This window comes from Amblyraja radiata, chromosome 17 (assembly GCF_010909765.2).
Source record: "Amblyraja radiata isolate CabotCenter1 chromosome 17, sAmbRad1.1.pri, whole genome shotgun sequence".
In the NCBI taxonomy this organism is placed as follows: Eukaryota; Metazoa; Chordata; class Chondrichthyes; order Rajiformes; family Rajidae; genus Amblyraja; species Amblyraja radiata.
In genome coordinates this window covers 34,394,146-34,415,381 of record NC_045972.1, presented here as the reverse complement: position 1 = coordinate 34,415,381, position 21,236 = coordinate 34,394,146, and the positions used below count along the sequence as shown (strand labels likewise).

Sequence of the window (21,236 nt, the reverse complement as noted above, 5' to 3'; positions counted from 1 at the left end):
ACCTCCGGGAATGAAGAATTATGGACAGATGTGAGATAAACCCAACTAGTTTATTAAAAAACTCAATTCATGTGATAACTGAGGAGAGGAGGAGTGGGCAAATGGGTTAGATCTCCAGGAACTGGCTTCCTTCTATGTTCCTTCTATATTATGCCCTTCTCATAGCTAAGTATTCTGATCAAGAAAATGTTGCAGTTTTGCAGTGTCACATCATGGACTTAACACTTAGTGAATTACGGGGGATGATGTAAAATATCACGTCTGTTCCATCTAAATAAATATAGCAAACCATCCTAAACCAAGAGCACAATGAGATGAAAAACAGTGCACCCCTGTTGATAGAGAGAGGAAGCTTGATAAGAATATTGTGACTATTCAAATAATGTTATGAGATCTTTAACATTCACCCAAATAGATGATTTATAACTCAGTTTAACATCCGAGGGAAGGCACCTCCAACAACCCAACATACTTGAAGTACTGCAGTGAAGTGGAAATGTAAATTGTACACTCAAATCTTGGGAGTGGGTCTTAAACCCATAACTTGATGAATGGAGCCATTGAGCTGGGCTGACACTCTGAAACTAGTTCAACTAGCTCTGCTGAAATAATCCATGTCACTGGAATAAAAGATGCGCAACTTGAGATCATATAAAATTAGCTAACAGTAGATACTATCTCATCCATAGCCGAGGGATATTGCAAATTACCTGATAAATGCAATGAACTATTGATTTTACCGTGTCTTACTTTGTCTGACAGACCTGTGCAAGTGTGTGAGGAAACAGGGAGGAGTGAGGATCCACCCAATGAAAAGTAAGTTCCTCACGTCCAATGTATCTGAACAAATTCAACAATGAGATGACATAGAATCCATTTAATAGTTCGAATGAAATGAGAAACAAACATTTTAGAGATGAATTTCCTGCTGCTTTTCCCAGATTAAAACACTTCGACAATGCTTCATTCATTGTAAACCCCTTGGAATGCCCTGACGCAGCTGCTCCACTGCACAGTTTAATCACATTGCAAAATGCCAGAAATATTAACATTAACATTTCTACATTCTGCTCCAAAAAACTTTTAGTGTAACTCAGTTAACACAGAATGGGGCCCCAAGTGCAGTTTCGAAACCGTTGTGTCTTCATGTTTGTTTGCATCAATTTGTTGGGCAGATGAAGTTTCCGTCATTACTACTCACAGTAGTTTGTTTGTGTCTGCACAATGACATAGACAACAGCTCCTTGAATGCAGAGTCTATTGGCCATGTGCACACTTGTGCAGGATTAGCCAAGCAGGCAACCTGCTGCTACTCTCCATTTCTCTGTCTCCACCGCATCTTTTCTCCGAAGATGAGGCTTTCCATTCTAGGACATCCGAGACGTTCTCTTTTTTGGTAAACATGGCTTTCCCTCCTGCTGTCATAGATGGATCCTTCACTCACGTCTCCTGTATCGCATAGTTGTGCTCTCTGTGTTCTGTAATTGTACTCTCTATGTCCCATAGTTCTGAAAGGTGAGGACCGGGAAAGTCTATCCTTATTCGATCTGGGGCCTCATCCATCTATTACCTGCCAAGCTTTGTCCAGCCCCTCCTCTCTTCCAGCTTTCTCCCCTCCCCCCCCCCCCCGACCCCCACATTCAGTCTGAAAAAGGGTCCTGATGTGAAACGTTACCTATTCATGTTCTCCAGAGATGCTGCCTGACAAGCTGAGTTACTCTATAACTTTGTGTCTTTTTTTTTATTAAACCAGCATCTGTAGTTCCTTATTTCTACATTTTACTGCTTCTACTTATTGCTTGCATTATTTAACCATCAGCCCACTTTTGCTGTGTGAGGAAATCGAAAGCGATGAAGAACTGCAATTGACAGGGTAAGTTCTCACCCTTCCTTCCCAGGGAGAGGTGATGGGGAGAAGAGCTGGGGGAAGAAGGATGTGATAATTACTACATATTATCCACATAATGGTCACAAACAATTCCCAAATCCCCTACCAACTGGGGCACACCCACTATTGGCATAACATTTAGTGCTGTTTCCATTTGGCTGTGGACATTTTACCAGGATCAGGCAGCTGAAATTCCCAACAAGAGGCACCACTCCCAACCCCCACAGCTTTTTGTCCCTTGTGCTCTGCAGCTGTTTATTTCTCTTTGCTCTATCTATTAGACCGGTGCAGATGTGTGAAGAAACCGACAGCTGTGAGGATACACCAGCAGCAGAGTGAGTCATTCACATTCGTTTTATTGAGGGGGGTTGAGCGACTGATAGGGCAGCAGAGCTGTAAAATGAATGTTGGAGGTAGTGGGATTAAAGATCAGGAGTGGAGAATAAAGGCAACATGAATATACCAAGAAGAAAGGATGCCAGTCAGAAGGAAAAATAAGATTGCAGATTGTTTTTTAGCAACAGTCATTCAGTATGATCCTAATTCCATTTATCTACCATATCTGGTAGATCTGTTCTTTTAATGAGATATTGTAGGGAGCACCAGGATGGAAATGTTCTGGCACATTATCCATAAGTTATGATCTCTCTGAGGATGATAATAACAGGCAGTTACTAAACTAACCTATGTGGCAATTCTCATCAATTTGGATCCAGCCCAAAAAGATTGTGAGGAGCACTTTATAAGATTGTTGCTGTATTGGCAAATACACTCAAATAAGGAATAAGACTGGGTACAGTCAAGGGCAGGACTTCAGGCAGATTCACTGTCATGGGGATAGAGTGACAGTGTGCTGCCACTAATGTGCGAATTACATGATAACTCATGTCAGTGGTGCCAGAATTCTGTGGTGGAAATGACAATAGCCAGAAGTCATGGTCCATGTTGGGACCAACAATGGAGAAAGGACGAGCGTTAAGATCCTGTCACCAGCGTTTACAGTTCATTGCAGCCTCATCCAAATCTTGGACCTGTCTGCTCAATAGCATTGTGGAAGTAACTTCATCAGAAAGACTACAGCAGTTCAAGAAGATGGATTACCAAACCTTTTGGAAGGCAATGAGAGTTGGTTAATAAATATTGGTCTTGAAAAAAAGTCCCCCATCCTAAAAATGAACAGGTGGCTAAATTTGGATTCCTGGGCCCTGCAGAGAGTTTAATGAAAGAGGTGTGCTGATCAAGTTGATGAACTGCATCTGAACTGAGCTGCGACCAATATCTCTTGTTAATACTATTTGGGAAAGTTTAAACTAATTTTGCAGGGCATTAGGTACCAACATGGACACTTAACTAAATAGGAGGAAAGTGTAAAGGGGAGTGTTAGAAATAATGTTGAATTAGGATGCGCCTAAATTATGAAAATATCCAAATGAGGTTTAGATTGCATGATTGCAAGTGTAGTTAATAGATTTGTGAGTTGTAAACACAAGCATTTCAAAGGAACATGAGATGGCGGCAATAACTGAGACAAGGGTCAACCATCAATCAATGTGAAAGATCACCTGAAACATTGACTCCGTCAACAGTTGCTGTCCGTGTTTGAAGCATACTCACTTTTTGTTTCAACTGTGCTGACTGTGCTTTGGTCATTAAACTCTTCCACATCCTTATCCTTGTTGGTACAGAAGCCAAATTGAACATTTCCCTCACTCACGGGAGTCCACAGTGATCAATGGCTGGTAATTTGTTTTTGTCTTATTCAGACCGGAAAATGTGTGTGAAGAAGCCGAAGGGAATGAGGATCCTGCAGCCGTGGAGTGAGTCTGTCATCTTCCTTCTGTTAGGAGGGAATGAAGCCCATCCCTAATGTATGGCAAGGCAGTGAGGAAGAGGGGTTAGGTTTAGATTCATTATTGTGACATGTACTGGGGTAGTTTGAAAAGCTTTGTTTTGCATGCAATCCCAACAGATCAGATATACCATACATAGACACTCTCAGTTCAAAAGATAGGGCAAGGTGAAAGATACAGGGAGCAGAATAGTTCTCAGGATTGTAGCACATTGTAGCGCATCAATTTCTTAGACAAAGTCCAATGTCCTCAATGGGGTAGAGATTTATCAAACAGTTTCCTAGCTTATGAAAGGACTGTTCAGAAGCCTGATAATGGCAGGACAAAGGGGAGGCTGGCAGCATGTGAATGTGGGAGTGCATGAGGGGTGATCTTGTAGAGTGCAAGATAACGCGGTGAATAGACAGAATGAATGTACAGAGACGTTTACCCAGAGAAGGGGAATCAAGAACCAGAGGATGTAGGTTTAAGGTGAGAGGGGAAAGATTTAATAGGAACCTGATGGGCAACTTTTCTCCACACTGAGGGTGGTGGGTATATGGAAGTAACTGCCAGAGGAAGTAGTTGAGGTGGATGCTATAACAACAAATTTTAAAACACAATTTTACCTATTTAAAACACATTTGCTATCTCCATTGATGTATTACAGGTAACCCATTCCACCTCCCTTGTTTTTCTGTTGTGTTGTTTTTTGTTTTTTTTTTGCTTTCTTTTTTATTTGTAACTTTCTACCCTCTCTTTTTCTCGCTTTCTATAAAAAATAAAAATACTAGAAGCAGAAGTAATTGATAATGGAAAATTTTAATAATGTATGACTGATGTATATGAAAAGTTTTTTTTTTTTTACTATAATATGTAACTACATTTTATAATATGTCTACTTCTAATAAATAAATAAAAAAAATAAATAAAAATAAAAAAAAATAAAACACATTTGGGCAGATACATGGATTGGAAAAGTTTAGAGGAATATGGGCCAAACGCGGGCAGATGGGATTAGTATAGCTGGGGCATCTTGGTCAGTATGGACAAATTGGGCCGATGGGCCTGTTTCCATGCTGTATGACTACAACTCTTTGTGACTGCCTCATGGTTTACTTTCAAACCTAACCTTGTCTTGCCTGCAGTTTTGTATACAATAAAATCAGCCCATTTATCTGTCATTAATAAGGATTGTAAATTATTGAGATCCGAGGATTTGTCTTTGATGCAACTTGTCAACCTGAAAGGACTTGCAATTACTGCACTCTATCTTCTTTCCATGAATTAATCCTCTATCCATGTCGGTATATTACCCCAAATCAATTAAAATAATTTGGAACGCAGGTCAACTATACTTCTGTGTGGGGAATTTCCAATTTTGGTCATGTCTATATTCATAGAACCTGGCATAGCATTGCTACTCAGTTTTATACCTTTTATCTGTTAGGCCAATCCTGTTGGATGAAGGAACCAAGGAAAATGAGGATCACCCGATTGTGGAGTAAGTGCTTCAGTTTCTTCCAGGGATATTGGTATAGACAATAGACAATAGACAATAGATGCAGGAGTAGGCCATTCGGCCCTTCGAGCCAGCACCGCCATTCAATGTAATCATCCCCAATCAGTACCCCGTTCCTGCCTTCTCCCCATATCTCCTGACTTCGCTATCTTTAAGAGCCCTATCTAGCTCTCTCTTGAAAGTATACAGAGAACTGCCCTCCACAGCCCTCTGAGGCAGAGAATTCCACACTCTCAACTCTCTGTGTGAAAATGTGTTTCCTCATCTCCTTTCTAAATGGCTTACCCCTTATTCTTAAACAGTGGCCCCTGGTTCTGGACTCCCCCAACATCGGGAACATGTTTCCTGCCTCTAGCGTGTCCAAACCCTTAATAATCATATGTTTCAAATTTCATTTATTATTGGTTTATTATTGTCACATATGTCAAGATATGGTGAAAAACTGTGTAAAGTTGCAATGAGGTAGATTAGAAGATTGGGATGGCAGTGAGATTGTCACATAGACTGGACTGTAGAGGCCAAGTGTCTGCTTAGTTTTTCGGCTGGCCACCTCTTTGTTTTTTTGTTCCATTATGAAAATCCTTACAACCCTTGCAACTTCCTGTAGCTGTTGAATATTGGTACCAGTATCTCTGCAGCTTTTGACTTCTGTCAGGTGAGGTGAGGTGGAAGGTCCATCTGAACTGAATTCCCATTTGCCAAAATCTCTTCTACAAACATTGAACATGTCACAAAAAATGTTCTGGTGTATGGACAAGTTTTTTTAAGAAGCATCTTTGTATTAATAACCAGGAACCCAAAATTGTTTTATATCATATTGAAAGAAACATGATTATTTCTCTTCATAATTCACAACTCACAGATAATTCCAGAAACCTATGTAAATCGAGATGGTGGGAGAAACTGAATCCTCTCATTGCGATAAATCATCCAGTTCTGAACAGGACCAGTAGACAATCCAAAGTTAATCATCTATGGAGCGAAGGAAATAGGCAACGTTTCGGGCCGAAACGTTGCCTATTTCCTTCGCTCCATAGATGCTGCTGCACCCGCTGAGTTTCTCCAGCTTTTTTGTGTACCTTCGATTTTCCAGCATCTGCAGTTCCTTCTTAAACTCAAAATTAATCATTTTGGGCCACTGTTTAATTCATAGTTATAGCTTAAAATACTTTTTCAATAGAGGAAAAATGTCCCTGTTATTTTGCTGGTTTTATGAGAATTTACTGGGTTCTATGAGTTTGATGTCAACATTTCTTGTCCTTCAGGCAAACACCGGTGACTGATGAAGCTCTGAGCAATGAAGATCTGCCACCAATTTCGTGAGTCCTTCTGCTTACTTCCTATCGAATATATAGCTAGAGAAAAAGTTGTGAGAAGAAAGGGCTTAAATGGAGTCCTAAAATAATAAACTAGATTAATTAGCAGGTGTAAAGCATGAAGTGTTGAGGGAGAAAAGAGAGGGTCGAACTGATAGAATTGAAGCTATTTATATTTGCAATGTAATTATGTTGGACCAAATTTCTGGTTGACTCCTTTCAACACACCTTAAGTTCTGTATGGAATCTGTAGCTTTGGAGGAAGGCTGTCAAAGTATACAGTGGGAAATAGATCAGCTACAGAAATTATGGAAAAATGGCAGATGGAGTTTATTCCAAGCAAGTGTCAGGTTTGTCATTTTGGGATGATGAATGTAAGGGGAAGATATACAATTAATGGCACAACTCCTAACAGCATTGATATACAGAGGGATCTTGAGGTCCAAATCCATAACTCCCTAAAAAGGAGGTAAAGAAGGCACATGGTGTGCTTGTTTTCATAAGTTGGGACATTGACTATAAGAGGCAAGAAGTCATGATTCAGCTTTATAGAATTTTGTTTAGCGGCATTTGGAGTATTGCCTGCAGTTCTGGTCACCCCATTACAGCAAGGATATAGAGGCTTTGGAAATGGTGCAGAAGAGGTTTATCAGAATGATGACTAGATTACGGTTATTATCTACAGGGAGGAGTTGGAAAACGCATTGTTTTCACTGGAACACCGGAGATTGTGGAGTGACCTGATAGAGGTATTTGGGATTATAAGAGTAATTGATAGGGTCAATAGAATCTTATTTGCAGGATGGAAATATCAATACCAGACGACATAGCTTCAAAGTGAGAAGGACAAAGTTTAAATGATATATATGTGGCGAGTTTTTACACAGAATGTGGTGAGTGCCTCAAACGTGCTGCCGGGGATGGTGGTTGAGGCATACGATAGTGCCATTTAAGACTAGAGACACTTTGGAAGGCAAGGTTTCAAGGTCAGTTTATTGTCACATGTACCAATTAAGGTACAGTGAAATTTGAGTTACCATACAGCCATACTAAGTGAAAAGCAACAAGACACACAACCACATAAAAGTTAACATAAACATCCATCATAGTGGATTCCACATTCCTCACTGTGATGGAAGGCAGTAAAGTTCAATCTGCCTCTTCTTGTTCTCCCGCGGTCGGGGCAGTTGAACCATCCGTAGTCGGGGGCGATTGAAGCTCCCGCAGCCGGTGATTGAAGCCTCCGCATATGTTTTTGCTCAGTGAGGAAAGTGTAAACGTCGAGGGTCCTTTCGCTGCTGGATATTGATTGGCAGAGTTTGTTCAGGACACCCCTCAAACAAGGGAAGGGATATCACCCCAGGTGACCATATGAGTGGTAAGATTGTTTTCTTTAAAGATAGGTCCGAACATAACTGAGTACGAACTGTTGAATGTCTAGACACTGAGAATGTATGAAGAGTTTTTGCACAATTTTTGTTTTGTACATATTTTTTTATCATGAATAAAGTTTATTGTTTGAAATAAGAGAAAGTGTGCATGAGAGAATGGCGAGTGAGAAGGTTGGTGGCTGAAGGGGGATAGTTTAACTGTGTGACAAAATCTGGCATCCATTGAGATTGCAAGATAATTTAAAATAATTGAGAGAGCATTGAGTGGGAATAACCCTGCGAGTGATTGACGTTACACGCTCAGGGCTACATGAATGATATGTTCTCGGAGCAGAATTAGGCCATGCCGGCACATCAAGTCTACACCGCCATTCAATCATGGCTGATCTATCTTTCCTTCGTAAACCCGTTCTCCTGCCTTCTCCCCATAACCCCTGACACTCTTACCAATCACGAATCTGTCAATCTCCATTGACTTGGCCTCCACAACCGTCATAAACCTTTTTCATCTATAATTTTCCTGCGCTCGTTACCTCTGGATTTATTGATAATTTCTGGGAGCTGTTTTTGTGGAGCAGCATATATATAGTTCGATAGATTGCTTTGTGATGGTGCGTTGTGTTTTAAATGCCCGATGATGACAGGTTTTGAATCTCCCTGTCAAAAAATTGAGTTGGGGACAGTGAAAGGTGTAATAGGTGTAGGTGTAAAAGGTACAGGGTGTAATTGGTGCAGGTTTGCAATGTGTTTTTGTGCAAAAGCTGGAACAGATGGTTAATGCAGCATCTGCACAATCCAAGGCAGGTACAGTACCTGCATGTCAGTCCATCTCGCGAGCCTCATGCTGTTCCCTAGCAACTCGCAGCGCTCGCGTCGGTGTCCTGGCAACGAGAGCCGGGCTGGAGCTGTCCTTGCAGCGCTGGTGCTGACCCAGCAAAATCCACTCAAACACAACCGAGGGACCCGCTTCTCTGGTGAGTGAGGGCACCAATCCTTGCATTCGCGGGACGACGGTAATGCAGATTACGCACCCCTCATCTGAAAATTCCATGTCTCGTAGTAGAAGCTTTTTGTTTGTGAGAAAACGTTTGTCTTCACAAAGCATTGTAGCGAAGTGATTTTCCAGCCGCGGGGTGCTTTCTTTCTATGTTGGGTTCAGAGTAATGTATCGCATTTTCTGCCGATTATAAGGGTCATCCATTTTAAATTTGCGCGAATGAAAAGCAACTGGTTTCTGTCACTCGATTAAGATTTGTAAATCCAGTTTAATCCCCGCACAAAATGAAGATCCATCCCAGATTTGGAGAGGCATCATGCTTACGTGGAAATAAATGCTCGGCGCAATTTTAATTTAGCAGACTAATTCTCCCTCCTCCACTCTCACCTTTGCCTTTCCAATCAGTTCCTTTTATGCACCCTCCACCCAACCTCCCGAGTGGGAGTTAGACTTGGATCAGGAGGTTTCCGCCAATTCATTCAACGACCAATTGCCCTGGTCCACATCCCTCGACCGGCCACTTCCTATCCCCGCGGCCTTAGGAGTGGGGGGGAGCTATCTGGAACCAGTTTTAACAAGGGAGTAACTCTGGAAAGTTCCTCCCCGAGCACCAATTTCAATGCTTCTGTAACCAAACAAGGAGATCAAGTTAACTCACACATTAACTATCCAATCACTTATCTACCTGGGCTGTCACATAAGCAGAAATCTCCCTATGGGTCTGTCCTTCTTGGTGATGCTCACAGCCTAAACACTAAAGCTGGAATATTAAAGCCTCTGCCTCTTCTGCTTTGCAGTAACTTGGATACCATCTGCCCTGAGGGGATCGACCAGACTGTACAAGCAGGATGTAATGAAGAAACTACAGAAGATCAATTAATACAAGCTGTTGAAACTAGTCCCGAACAAGAGGTAATAGGTTGCAGGATAATCGTCCCATAACATACACCTGTTGGAATGAAATAATTGTAGTTTGTAGAAACAATCATTTGTCAGTCATATTAATGGATCTCATAATTTATCTACAACAAATTGCAAGACTATTTTTAAACCAAACAAAATGATGGCAAGAAAATTCAATTACATCTGAGAAGGACATAATGTTAAAATATGTCAGCTAGTCCAGTATCTTTCAAAAGGGCATATCACTGTATGTAAATTGGTACACGTGACAATAAAAGACCTTTGAAACCTTTGAAGAGCAATTGTGATGCATTTGGTAGCACATTCAATTCTTAAGGTTGTGAACTCAAGTTTCACTCCGTGACCTAAGTAACCATTTGACTTGACTATAAGACTCTAACCTGGTACTTTGAGATATTATCTGATACTTTGAAATGCCACCAAAGTGCAATCTTTCAGATGTGGTATTATGGCCATGGCCAATCTATGGTGGTAATAAAACATGTCAATATACTACCTGCTTGGGTGTCACCATTAATAAATTTGTAGATAGTATGAACATCTACCCAATTGTTGCGAGGAAGAAAGCTGTAAATTGCATGGAATAATCAGCAGAGTGTGAGAGTGACTCATTCTGTGGAGTATAACGTAATGCATTTTGGAAAAGCAAAAAGGCAAGAAAAATACAAAATAAATGCTAACATCTTGAGAATAGAGCAGAGGAACTTCAGAGGTCATGACCACAGAATTTTCAAGGTAGAGGGACAGATAGACAAAGAAGGCACACTCTCCTTTTATTGACCATGGAATAGGGAAAGGATGTCTTACTTGAATAACAATGAGTGTTTAAGGGACAGCTAGAGAACTATCTACAATTCCTGTCACCAGATTACAGTTAATTTGTTCCACCACCAGAATAGGTGCAGAAGAAGTTGACAAGAATATAACCAGAACTGGAGAATATTATTTATTAAGAAAGATTGAGTAGAATAGAGATGTTTCTTTCAAACAGAGAAACACGCATCTAAACTCACCACATGTGAAAAGTATTTAGATGAAAAATTGATATGCCATAATCTACAAGGCTACAGACATCGACCTTGGAAATGAGATTGAACTGGTTAGTATTTATTTTTGTCTACCCTAAATAAATTAACTCCGGAGTTTAAATTACTATAATTCTACATGACTCGTGCATGTGTGCACAATGCACACACACATTGATGCACACAAGCATGCACATACTGATACACACATGGACACATACATACACAAAAACAAAATAATACTTTAAAATGTATGTACCATTTCATCTATCTATCTATCTATCTATCTATCTATCTATCTATCTATCTATCTATCTATCTATCTATCTATCTATCTATCTTACTAAAAGTCTGTTCTTGACCGGTTTTGGCCATCTGTGCTGCGATATCCGAGAGAACGCCGCCACCTATGGCCGTCATTTTTGGCCACCTTGCTCAGAGCCCCCCTCCGCTGCATGTGTGCCGAGGATTTTTCACGTCGATTAAAAATGACAGAGATATTAATGTTTTTACAAAATTCCCATTCTCTCTGCTGCCCCTGCTGGCGGCAGGGGGGAGGGACTATAAAACCAGGAAGTGGTGTGCCACACAGTCTCTTCAAGATGGAGGAAGGCAGAGGGTCACGTTTCTCTGAGCTGTGAATAACACTGAACACATGTCTACTCAAATGTAAGTGCCCTTAGTGGTTCTAAAATGCTTGCAGAATGTGTCTATTGGTTCTAAAGCTTGCAAAAAGTGTATCTATTGGTTCTAAAGCTTGTAAAAAATGTCTATTGGTTCTAAAGCTTGCAAAAAAATGTCTATTGGTTCTAAAGCTTGCAAAAAAATGTCTATTGGTTCTAAAGCTTGCAAAAAGTGTGTCTATTGGTTCTAAAGCTTGCAAACAATGTCTATTGGTTCTAAAGCTTGCAAAGAAATGTCTATTGGTTCTAAAGCTAGCAAAAAGTGTCTCTATTGGTTCTAAAGCTAGCAAAAAGTGTCTATTGGTTCTAAAGCTAGCAAAAAGTGTCTATTGGTTCTAAAGCTTGCAAAAAGTGTCTCTATTAGTTCTAAAGCTTGCAAAAAAATGTCTATTGGTTCTTAAGCTTGCAAAAAATGTCTATGGGTTCTAAAACTTGCAAAAAAATGTTTCTATTGGTTCTAAAGCTTGCAAAAAGTGTCTATTGGTTCTAAAGCTTGAAAAAAAGTGTCTATTGCTTTTAAAGCTTGCAAAAAAATGTCTATTGGTTCCAAAGCTTGCAAAAAGAAGTCTATTGGTTCCAAAGCTTGCAAAAAAATGTCTATTGGTTCCAAAGCTTACAAAAAAATGTCTATTGGTTCTAAAGCTTGCAAAAAAATGTCTATTGGTTCTAAAGCTTGCAAAAAAATGTCTATTGGTTCTAAAGCTTGCAAAAAAAATGTCTATTGGTTCTAAAGCTTGCAAAAAAATGTCTATTGGTTCTAAAGCTTGCAAAAAAAATGTCTATTGGTTCTAAAATGGTTCATACTAGCGCTCCAGAAAGCGCCCCCCCCCCGGTTGGCTTGGCTTGGGTGTGTCTTGAAATTGAAAGGCACTGCTTACTGCAAATGGTGGCGAGAGCTTTGGCTTGAAGTTGAAAGGCACTACTTACTGCAAATGGTGGCTTGGTTGCTTTGGTTTGACGTTGAAAGGCACTACTTACTGCAAATGGTGGATTGGGTGTGGCTTGAAGTTGAAAGACACCACTTACTGCAAATGGTGGCATGAAGTTGAAAGGCACTACTTACTGCAAATGGTGGATTGGTTGCTTTGGTTTGAAGTTGAAAGGCACTACTTACTGCAAATGGTGGCTTGGGAGCTTTGACGAAGTTGAAAGGCACTATTACTGCAAATGGTGGCTTGGGAGCTTTGACTTGAAGTTGAAAGGCACTACTTACTGCAAATGGTGGCTTGGTTGCTTTAGCTTGAAGTTGAAAGGCACTACTTACTGCAAATGGTGGCATGAAGTTGAAAGGCACTACTTACTGCAAATGGTGGATTGGTTGCTTTGGCTTGAAGTTGAAAGGCACTACTTACTGCAAATGGTGGCTTGGGAGCTTTGACTTGAAGTTGAAAGGCACTACTTCCTGCAATTGATGGCTTGGGTGTGGCTAGAAGTTGAAAGGCACTACTTACTGCAAATGGGGGGGCGTGGGTGCATTGGCTTGAAGTTGAAAGGCACTACTTACTGCAAATTGTGGCTTGAAGTTGAAAGGCACTACTTACTGCAAATGGTGGCATGTAGTTGAAAGGCACTACTTACTGCAAATGGTGGCTTGGGTGCTTTGGCTTGTAGTTGAAAGGCAGTACTTACTGCAAATGGTGGCTTGGGTGCAATGGCTTGAAGTTGAAAGGCACTACTTACTGCAAATGGTGGCATGAAGTTGAAAGGCACTACTTACTGCAAATGGTGGCTTGGGAGCTTTGAAGTTGAAAGGCACTACTTCCTGCAAATGATGGCTTGGGTGTGGCTTGAAGTTGAAAGGCACTACTTATTGCAGATGGTGGCTTGGGTGCAATGGCTTGAAGTTAAAATGCATTACTTACTGCAAATGGTGGCTTGGGTGCATTGGCTTGAAGTTAAAAGGCACTACTGTAAATGCACTTACTTCCTGTTTGCACTGTATATTGATTTTAGATAAAACGCTACCACTTACGGCTGTGATTTTTGGCCATCTTACTCAGTCCCCCTCCGCTGAGCAGGTGCAGAGAATTCTTCCCATCAATGAAAAATAAAAGTGTTATTTGTTTTTTTTTAAATGTTGAGAATCTCTCTCCTGTCAATCACTCCATGAAAGCCACACCTTTTCCGGTGGTTGGGGGGGGGGGGGGGGGGGTTATAAAACCCGGAAATGTGGGTGTGGCTCAGTCTCTGCAAGATGGAGGAGGGAGAGGTCACGAGTCGCTGTCTTTAGTGGCTTCGCACCCTACTTCAAATGGTATGAAACTCCACTTGAATTTGGTGGTCTTGCACCCTGCTAGAAGTGGTAAGAAACTGCACTTGAATTTGGTGGCCTTATCCCCTGCTTGAAATAGAATTTCAAGGATTAGCCGTGAGTCAACTACCAGCCCACCAGCCGTGAGTGAGTGAGTTGCCAGCACAACAGGCTTGATTGACTGAGACGCCAGCCCAAGAATCCATTTGGGGCACAATTTGCATACTAGCCCTCTGGAAACCAGTCCCTTCAGCCCACAAAACCCATACTAGCGCTCCAGAAAGCCCCCCCCCCCCCCCCCCCCCCCCCCCCAACTGGCCACCAATATTAGAATTGGTGGAGAGGTGGAATATTGCGTTGGATGACCAGCCCTCCTGTGTGATGCTGGGACCCAACGGGTGCCACTTAGTCTAGTTTTAAATACAGTTATCGAGTTGTACAGTATTGATTCTTTGGCCCATCACATCTATGCCAAAGTTTTACCCATCTGAACTAATCCCATTTGCCCACATTAGGGTCACATCCTTCTTTGACTAGTTAATGGTCTGTCAAAATGCCACTTAAACATAATAATTCTATCTATAATAAATGAAAGAAATTGAAGTCAATGTCTGTGAAGAAACTGCACCTTTAAACACTCAAATTCGGCTCGAGTGGCCGAATGGCCTATTCCTGCACCTATTGTCGAAATATTAATTTTTTCATTGTTTTTCATTTTATGTTGCAAATCAGGAAGTTCTGAAGACTGAGTTGGAACAAGAACGTAAGTGTACTTAGTACGTCCACACTTTGTGCAAAGGGTCATTGAAGTTATTAATGATTTCATCAGTTATGTATGGCCAATGTGCCTTTGTACATTATGGGGTAAAATTAGTCTTAATGGCATAGGAATTGTTCTATTATCATTTTGCTGCAACAGGTGCTTGGAATACCTATTTTCCTCTGGACATTTAAACTGGACAGCTTCTAATTTTAGAAATAAAAGATAAAATTCATTGCATTTCTGTTCCTGGACATCCAAATTAAAACAGGAAATGAAAGAAAAAAACAGGAAATGCTGCAGGGTAGGTTAATGTTTTTTTGGATTCTCTGTCTTTATTTCATCTTCTGATTTTATATCTGCCTTGTTTATTTACTTCAATATCCTCTCACCCAAATTAAAATACTGTAAAATCTGTAAAGTTCATATTTGATCCAGGAGATTGGGCTGGAGTCTCCACTGTAATTGTCCTTTTATGAACTAAAGCAAAACTGGAAGAAATCTAATCGCAATTACATACAATGCAAATCGAGTTTCCACATTCTTTTCAACTTGATTGAAAAGTACCAAGGTGGTGGCCAACCTTGCCCTGAAATATGGAACCAAAGTAATCAGCACGGAGAGATAATGTTAATTGGACCATTGTTAATGCAGACCATTGAGGAAACTGTGAAAATCAATCCCTTTCATCTTGTGTCAGAGAATTAATAAGTTATTTTTTTTAATCATTCAAATATAAACAAATATTTGTTTAATAACCCACTGTATCATATTCCAATGAAATTATGTATATTTTCAGTATAATCTTTTTAATAAATCATTTTCAGTAATTTATAAATTAGGTTGCCAATATGAGAGTTTTATTTCCTATAATGAAATAAATCCATTTAACAGCAATAATAAAATACCACTGGGTTGTCATTTGAAAATATATCACTTACTTTTTTAATGCAAAGTAATAAACAGTGAATATAAAAACATGTTATAAAATGCTGCTGATGTGCAGATTTTTGGAAAATGGGATCTTTACGATTTTTAAAAGAGGAGAAATTTGAACCGTATTTTCACCTTTGATAGCCAGTCTATTTTGAGCAAAGTTAACCCACATTAAAAACTCTATTCGTTGCTCTACAATACTTCATTTTAAATAAATTTGTTTTATATTTTGTGTATTACCAAACCAACACTTTCCTCAGATCTGCCATGCTTGTGTATGTATTTTTCAAATCCCGTAATAGCATGCACAAAACTGTGCTGTTATTATTCTATCCAGACAAAAATGTATTAAATTACTGTGAGAATTTGTAATTTATTCACACTATTTCAAGAACATTAAAACAGTATAAGAAGATTATGAACAGCATGTAAAAATACTGTGTGAAATTGAAGTGTAAAAAACATAAACTACTAAATATAAAAGGGATGAAACATATAGACCATATGGAGATTCTAAAATGTGAATCTTGGCACAAAAGAGTAAATGGAACACCAGTATATGGGAGTATACATAGTGAGAAGTACATTAATCACAGAAGTAGTTCAGACATCCCATATTGTGTTGTGCAATATTCTCTGGGATGTAATATGTAGTAATATCTGAGATGCATGCGCTGTTCACCTAGTATAGTCCAAAATTAAATGCACAATATAAAATGTACTTGCACAGATTATGATGGGCCGTGCGATCTGAGGTGCGCTGAAAAGGCTGCGATAAGTTCCATTGCAGGTGTAACAGTCAAAGATAATTATTTTTCTAGTACTGTCTACACTGTTATTGTATGTTGTGTTTTCTGAAAATGCAGTATGTAATCTTCAACTCAATATTTAAACCTACAATCAAACCAGAAAATGTGATCAATAACTAGCATCTGCGGAGAGAACAACCTAGTTAATATTTCAGGTCACTGAAATTTCTTCAGTACAGGTCACTGACCTAAATACTTGAAAATCAAAGAAACGGCAGAAATTAGATCTAAACAGAATGTTAATTATGTTTCTCTCCACAAATGCCAGCACACTTTTCATCATTTTCTGTTTTTATTTTGGGTTTCCAGCATGTCAAATTTTACTTTTGACTTAAACCTGCTTTTGCTTTTTAGTTGCAGATGCTCTGTGCTAAGCCGTTGTCCATACAAGTTGATCCACATTCCTAGAAGTGCCTAGTAACCACCATCATGTCTAAGCGAAGTACAGATGTAGCCTTAGTCCATCTTGTTCGTGATATGCCGCTGACTCCCGGATGCTCCACCCCCAATTCCCAGTGCTCCTTAGACTTACCCAATGTACCCAGCTACCGTTCCTCAAACTCACGGCTGCCTCCACTTAGTCCTAGGAAGCAAACGTCTGGTGTCATAAACCCCAACTTCCTGCCTGAGGAATGGTCTCCATTGCATTGTATAGGTGAACACTATATGTACTATGTTTTATGCCTTATGTTCTCATTTTGTGTATTTTACTTGGTTTTGTGTATCTGTTTATGATTGTTTTGTTTAAATCATGTGTACTAAGAATATTAATCTTGTTTGTGATATGCATTTGTGATCAATATGTTAAATTCACATAATTATATCTTAGATCCAGCCTGAAACTCCTCAGTTCCACCAAGGCCTAAAGTATTTTTCTGTCCGACATTGCAACATCCTTCTTTGTTTCTTCTTGAAAAAAATATTTTATGCTCTTTTATTTAGTTAAAACCCATCACGGCTGGTTTCAGACAAGAACTCCACCACTATACCTCGGTACACGTGACAATAAACTAAACTAAACTATAGTAGTCCCATTTACCCGCTATCGGTATATAGCCTTCTATGCCTTGACAGTGCTCATGCTCATCTAGATACTTCTTAAATGTTGCGATAGTCTCAGCTGCCACCATCCCCTATTTCAGATTTCAATCATCACCTGGGTGTAAAAAAATCATCTCAGATCCTCACCAAACTTCTTACCCTTAGCCTACACCTATGCCCTCTGATTTCCGACACCTTTTCTATTCTTCTTGGTCTGAAAACTTCAATACCCTTGCAGATAGCTATCAGTTTCTGTCCAATTGATCCTGCAGCTTCAACAGTTGTTTTTAGGAGAGATTTCCTAATTCCCACCTCCCTTTGAGTGACTTGCTTGGTTAGGTTAGGTTTATATTGTCATGGGTACTGACTTACATGTTTTTCATGCTATCCTATCAGATCATATTATACATAGATGCAATGAAGTCAAACTCAAAACAATGGGTAGAGAAAAGAGGAAGATACAGTGCGCAGAATATAGTTCTCAGCATTATAGTGCATCAATTCCATAGAGAGACCAATCTTTGCAATGGAGAAGAGGTGAAACAGACAGTACCCTTGCTTACGGTAGGACCATTCACAAGCTTGATAACAGCAGGGTAAATGCTCAGGAACAGCTTCCTCCCCTCTGTTATTAAGTTTCCGAACAATCTTGCCATAAGATAACATTCCCCTTTCTAACATGATCCTTGAATAGTCTACCTCGAATTTTTTTTTGTGCCCATTTGTCTAGTCTATCAGAATAGAGGAAACCATTTCTATCCATCTTAATATTAGACCATTTGACCTCAATTAGATCATCACTCTGTTTCCAAGGGGAATCATACTTGTCCTCATGAGAGGAATAGATCGGGTAGAGAGGTTATTATGTGTCATTTAGGCTTTGCTGGTTAATTATTGATGTACTATGTTGGGAAGATCACTCTGTTTGATTTGGATCTGTGATTTTAGAAGCCTTTCCTCTCATCCCCAGGGAATATTAACCTTGCTTAGCTATCATCTTTGTTTAACAATGAAGTTAGTATGAATAATCATGTGTAGGATCCAAAGAGTCAAGGTTATTTGTTGTAAGCTTCCCAAGTTTTAAAAGAACCATGGGAATAACACCTGCATCAAAGTATTTAGCAATTGACTATGCAGATCTCTGGGAGGGCAGTGAATATTCAAACATTATATTACATTAAGCGGCTTTCACTCCAACCGAGGTTGAGTGGTGCCATCTACATTGTGCAGTTTTGCTCAAGGGTAAGCTGGGTGGATGAGCAGTCCTCAAACATGGAGGAGCATTAATGTGGTCAATGCCCTAAACAATAATTCATCACTATCATAATTCCTTCTTTACCTTGTTAGATCCTCCTACTGCCTCTGGGCCTTCAGTCAAAATCGAAGATGTGGATTCTGAAGTGGATTCTTTAATATCAGGACATAACAAGTTGCCACCAATCCAATCATCCTCTTCAACATGCCACAATCGAACACTTACAGTGCCCGGCGCCCACAAGACACCACAAAGGTACGATTGCCAGATGCATATTTAGAAATGGTTTCAGAAGTAAAGTCAACTGAAGAATTGGAATTCCTCATGTTTTACTATGGATTTGTAGTTTCAAACTGTGTGATAGCAAAGTAGAGATAGAATGGGTTGAGTTGGCAGCCAAAATCACACAACAGGATTGCAGTGACAAATAAAATTCAATAAGATAATGCTGCATGTGGGTTATAAAAATGATAGGTAATATGTTTCATAGGTGGGATCAAACTTGGCAAAGGCCTCAGACAGAAGCAAACAGAGATAACACAAAAAGGATGCTGGAATTTATTAGCCGTGCTATTTGAATTCAATTCATCATTCAATCATTCATGCTGAATTAAAACAAAAATGATGAGGTCAGGCAAGATATGGATCTTTTGCAGAAAAGTTCAGAATGACTAAGTAATTGAGCAGATAAATGAAGTTAGTATGAATAATGATGAATTTAAAGTTTTGTATGGTTGAACGTGAAAAGTAGTGTGATTGAATGGTGGAGGTTCAAATGAAGAAACTATCAGCAGAATGATTTGAAAGGAAGCAGAGAAGTATTAACCTGTAAATTTTGTTAATATTTTTAATTGACTGCTGATTCTGCACTACATCCCTTAATAATCACGTGTAGAAGCAAAAGAGTCAGGATCACGGTGCAAGATGCCCTAATTTTAAAAGAGCAATGGGAATGACAGACGCACAGAAGACATCCTTATAAGATACTTAAAAGGTTATAAAATAAAACCAAAGTAAAAATTCATGGCTGAAAAGAAAGATAGCAGAAAATACTTATTTTTACTGAGACCAATCAATAGCTGAAACAATGTGTCAAGAAAGGAAATTAAAGAAAAAAGCCTGAGGAATGAACACCTGGGAATCTTCGGAGATTATTAATTTAACTCCCTTGGTCATTTTTTACAACTAACTGTACCAAGGGTGTACAGTTCAATGTGTGTCACTTAGGATTTTTTTCCCCCAGTGTGTTGGTCATCTAACATGTGAAAAACTTTTGTTAGATAATTCCTGTCATATTTCTGTACGCAGCATTTTATTTGTATATGCTCTCCTTTTAAGTAAATGCCTAACACTAAATCCAGGCAGATTTGGCATAACCAAGGTTTAGGGACCCTGTGTGAATGATTCAATGAGTTATAGAACAGAAAATATAACACCACTTCCTTATGCCACTTCCACCTGCTCTCATTTACATCAACCCCACCATCCAGATATTACCCAACTCCACATGGCCAATCTCATTGTTTTTTATGCTTTACTTTATGCATTCAGATCTGCTAAAGATCTGGATTAAGTGATCAACATTTGATGTTGTGGCAGTATTTTTGGACCTGTAAACAGTATAAAGTAGTGGATATTTGTAGTAGAACCAATATTGTATAGATATCCATGTTTATAGATCAGTAATATGCTATTAGAAACATGTACAATATAGTAGTGTACTGTAGTGGTAGTGTTAGACAAACAGCATGCCATGTTGCAATGGAACAATACTTTGTATCCTTTTGTTGTTATATCTTTTTTGTATATATTCCTTGTCTGATGGGAATGTATCTCAAGGCTGGGATTTTAAAAGCCAGAGACCTGTCACAGCCACAGGCACATGTGGATTTGCCTGTAGATAGTTATTGTTGATTTGAAACACTTAGGCTTGGGATCATCTCCAGCAAAGGCATCTGATTCTTGCAAAATCTCCCAATTTATAAGACAATGCTGTATTCATTTCCTCCTTTTGTGGAGAGAAATGAGCATATGTTTCAGGACCAGGAGCAGGCCACTCAGCCCTCCAAGTCTATACTGCCATTTAATGATTATGACTGATCCAGTTAGAAGTGCAACTCTGCATTCCATCTACCCCCTATAACATTTCACCCCTTGCTTATGCAACCTAGCTGTTTCAACCAACTCCATTTCTAGAAAGGTGGTTAAAAAAATGTTGCTCAAACATTGCTGTTGTCAAGAACAAGACACAATTATGATACTAAGCAAGTCAATTCTGGTGTGAATAAAGTACCTGTATGGCAGAGCATGCCTGAGGGCTTGTAGGCAGGGCATACAGGGCATGACATGGCCCAAACACAAATATTTTATCAAACTATACATCAGAAGAGACCTGAACCTGGCACATGTAGTTGAGTCATATTGGATTGATAATAGATAGCCATGCTGAGCTCTATCTGCAGTCTATCATTGACCAAATACCTGGAATGATTTCAACGCCACATTGTCAAATCTCCATCACAAGAAGAAGCTCAAGTAGTAATGTCTGTGTAGCGGCAGATTTTTATATCGTTCAAGAGATTACTCCCTCTAGGCACTAAATAGCCAGC

The 21,236-nt window shown here is 39.5% G+C and overlaps 1 protein-coding gene across 1 annotated transcript in view; it reads left to right on the top strand.

Annotated features, from left to right (window-relative positions):
• Positions 1-21,236, top strand: part of cngb1 (cyclic nucleotide gated channel subunit beta 1) — a 60,577-nt gene that overhangs the window by 3,880 nt on the left and 35,461 nt on the right. Inside the window, exons 3-11 of the mRNA XM_033036466.1 lie at positions 763-816; positions 1,820-1,873; positions 2,170-2,223; positions 3,652-3,705; positions 5,168-5,221; positions 6,505-6,558; positions 9,741-9,855; positions 14,559-14,589; positions 18,720-18,882. Of these exons, the coding sequence (XP_032892357.1) occupies positions 763-816; positions 1,820-1,873; positions 2,170-2,223; positions 3,652-3,705; positions 5,168-5,221; positions 6,505-6,558; positions 9,741-9,855; positions 14,559-14,589; positions 18,720-18,882 (633 nt within the window). The remainder of the gene's footprint in view (positions 1-762; positions 817-1,819; positions 1,874-2,169; positions 2,224-3,651; positions 3,706-5,167; positions 5,222-6,504; positions 6,559-9,740; positions 9,856-14,558; positions 14,590-18,719; positions 18,883-21,236) is intronic.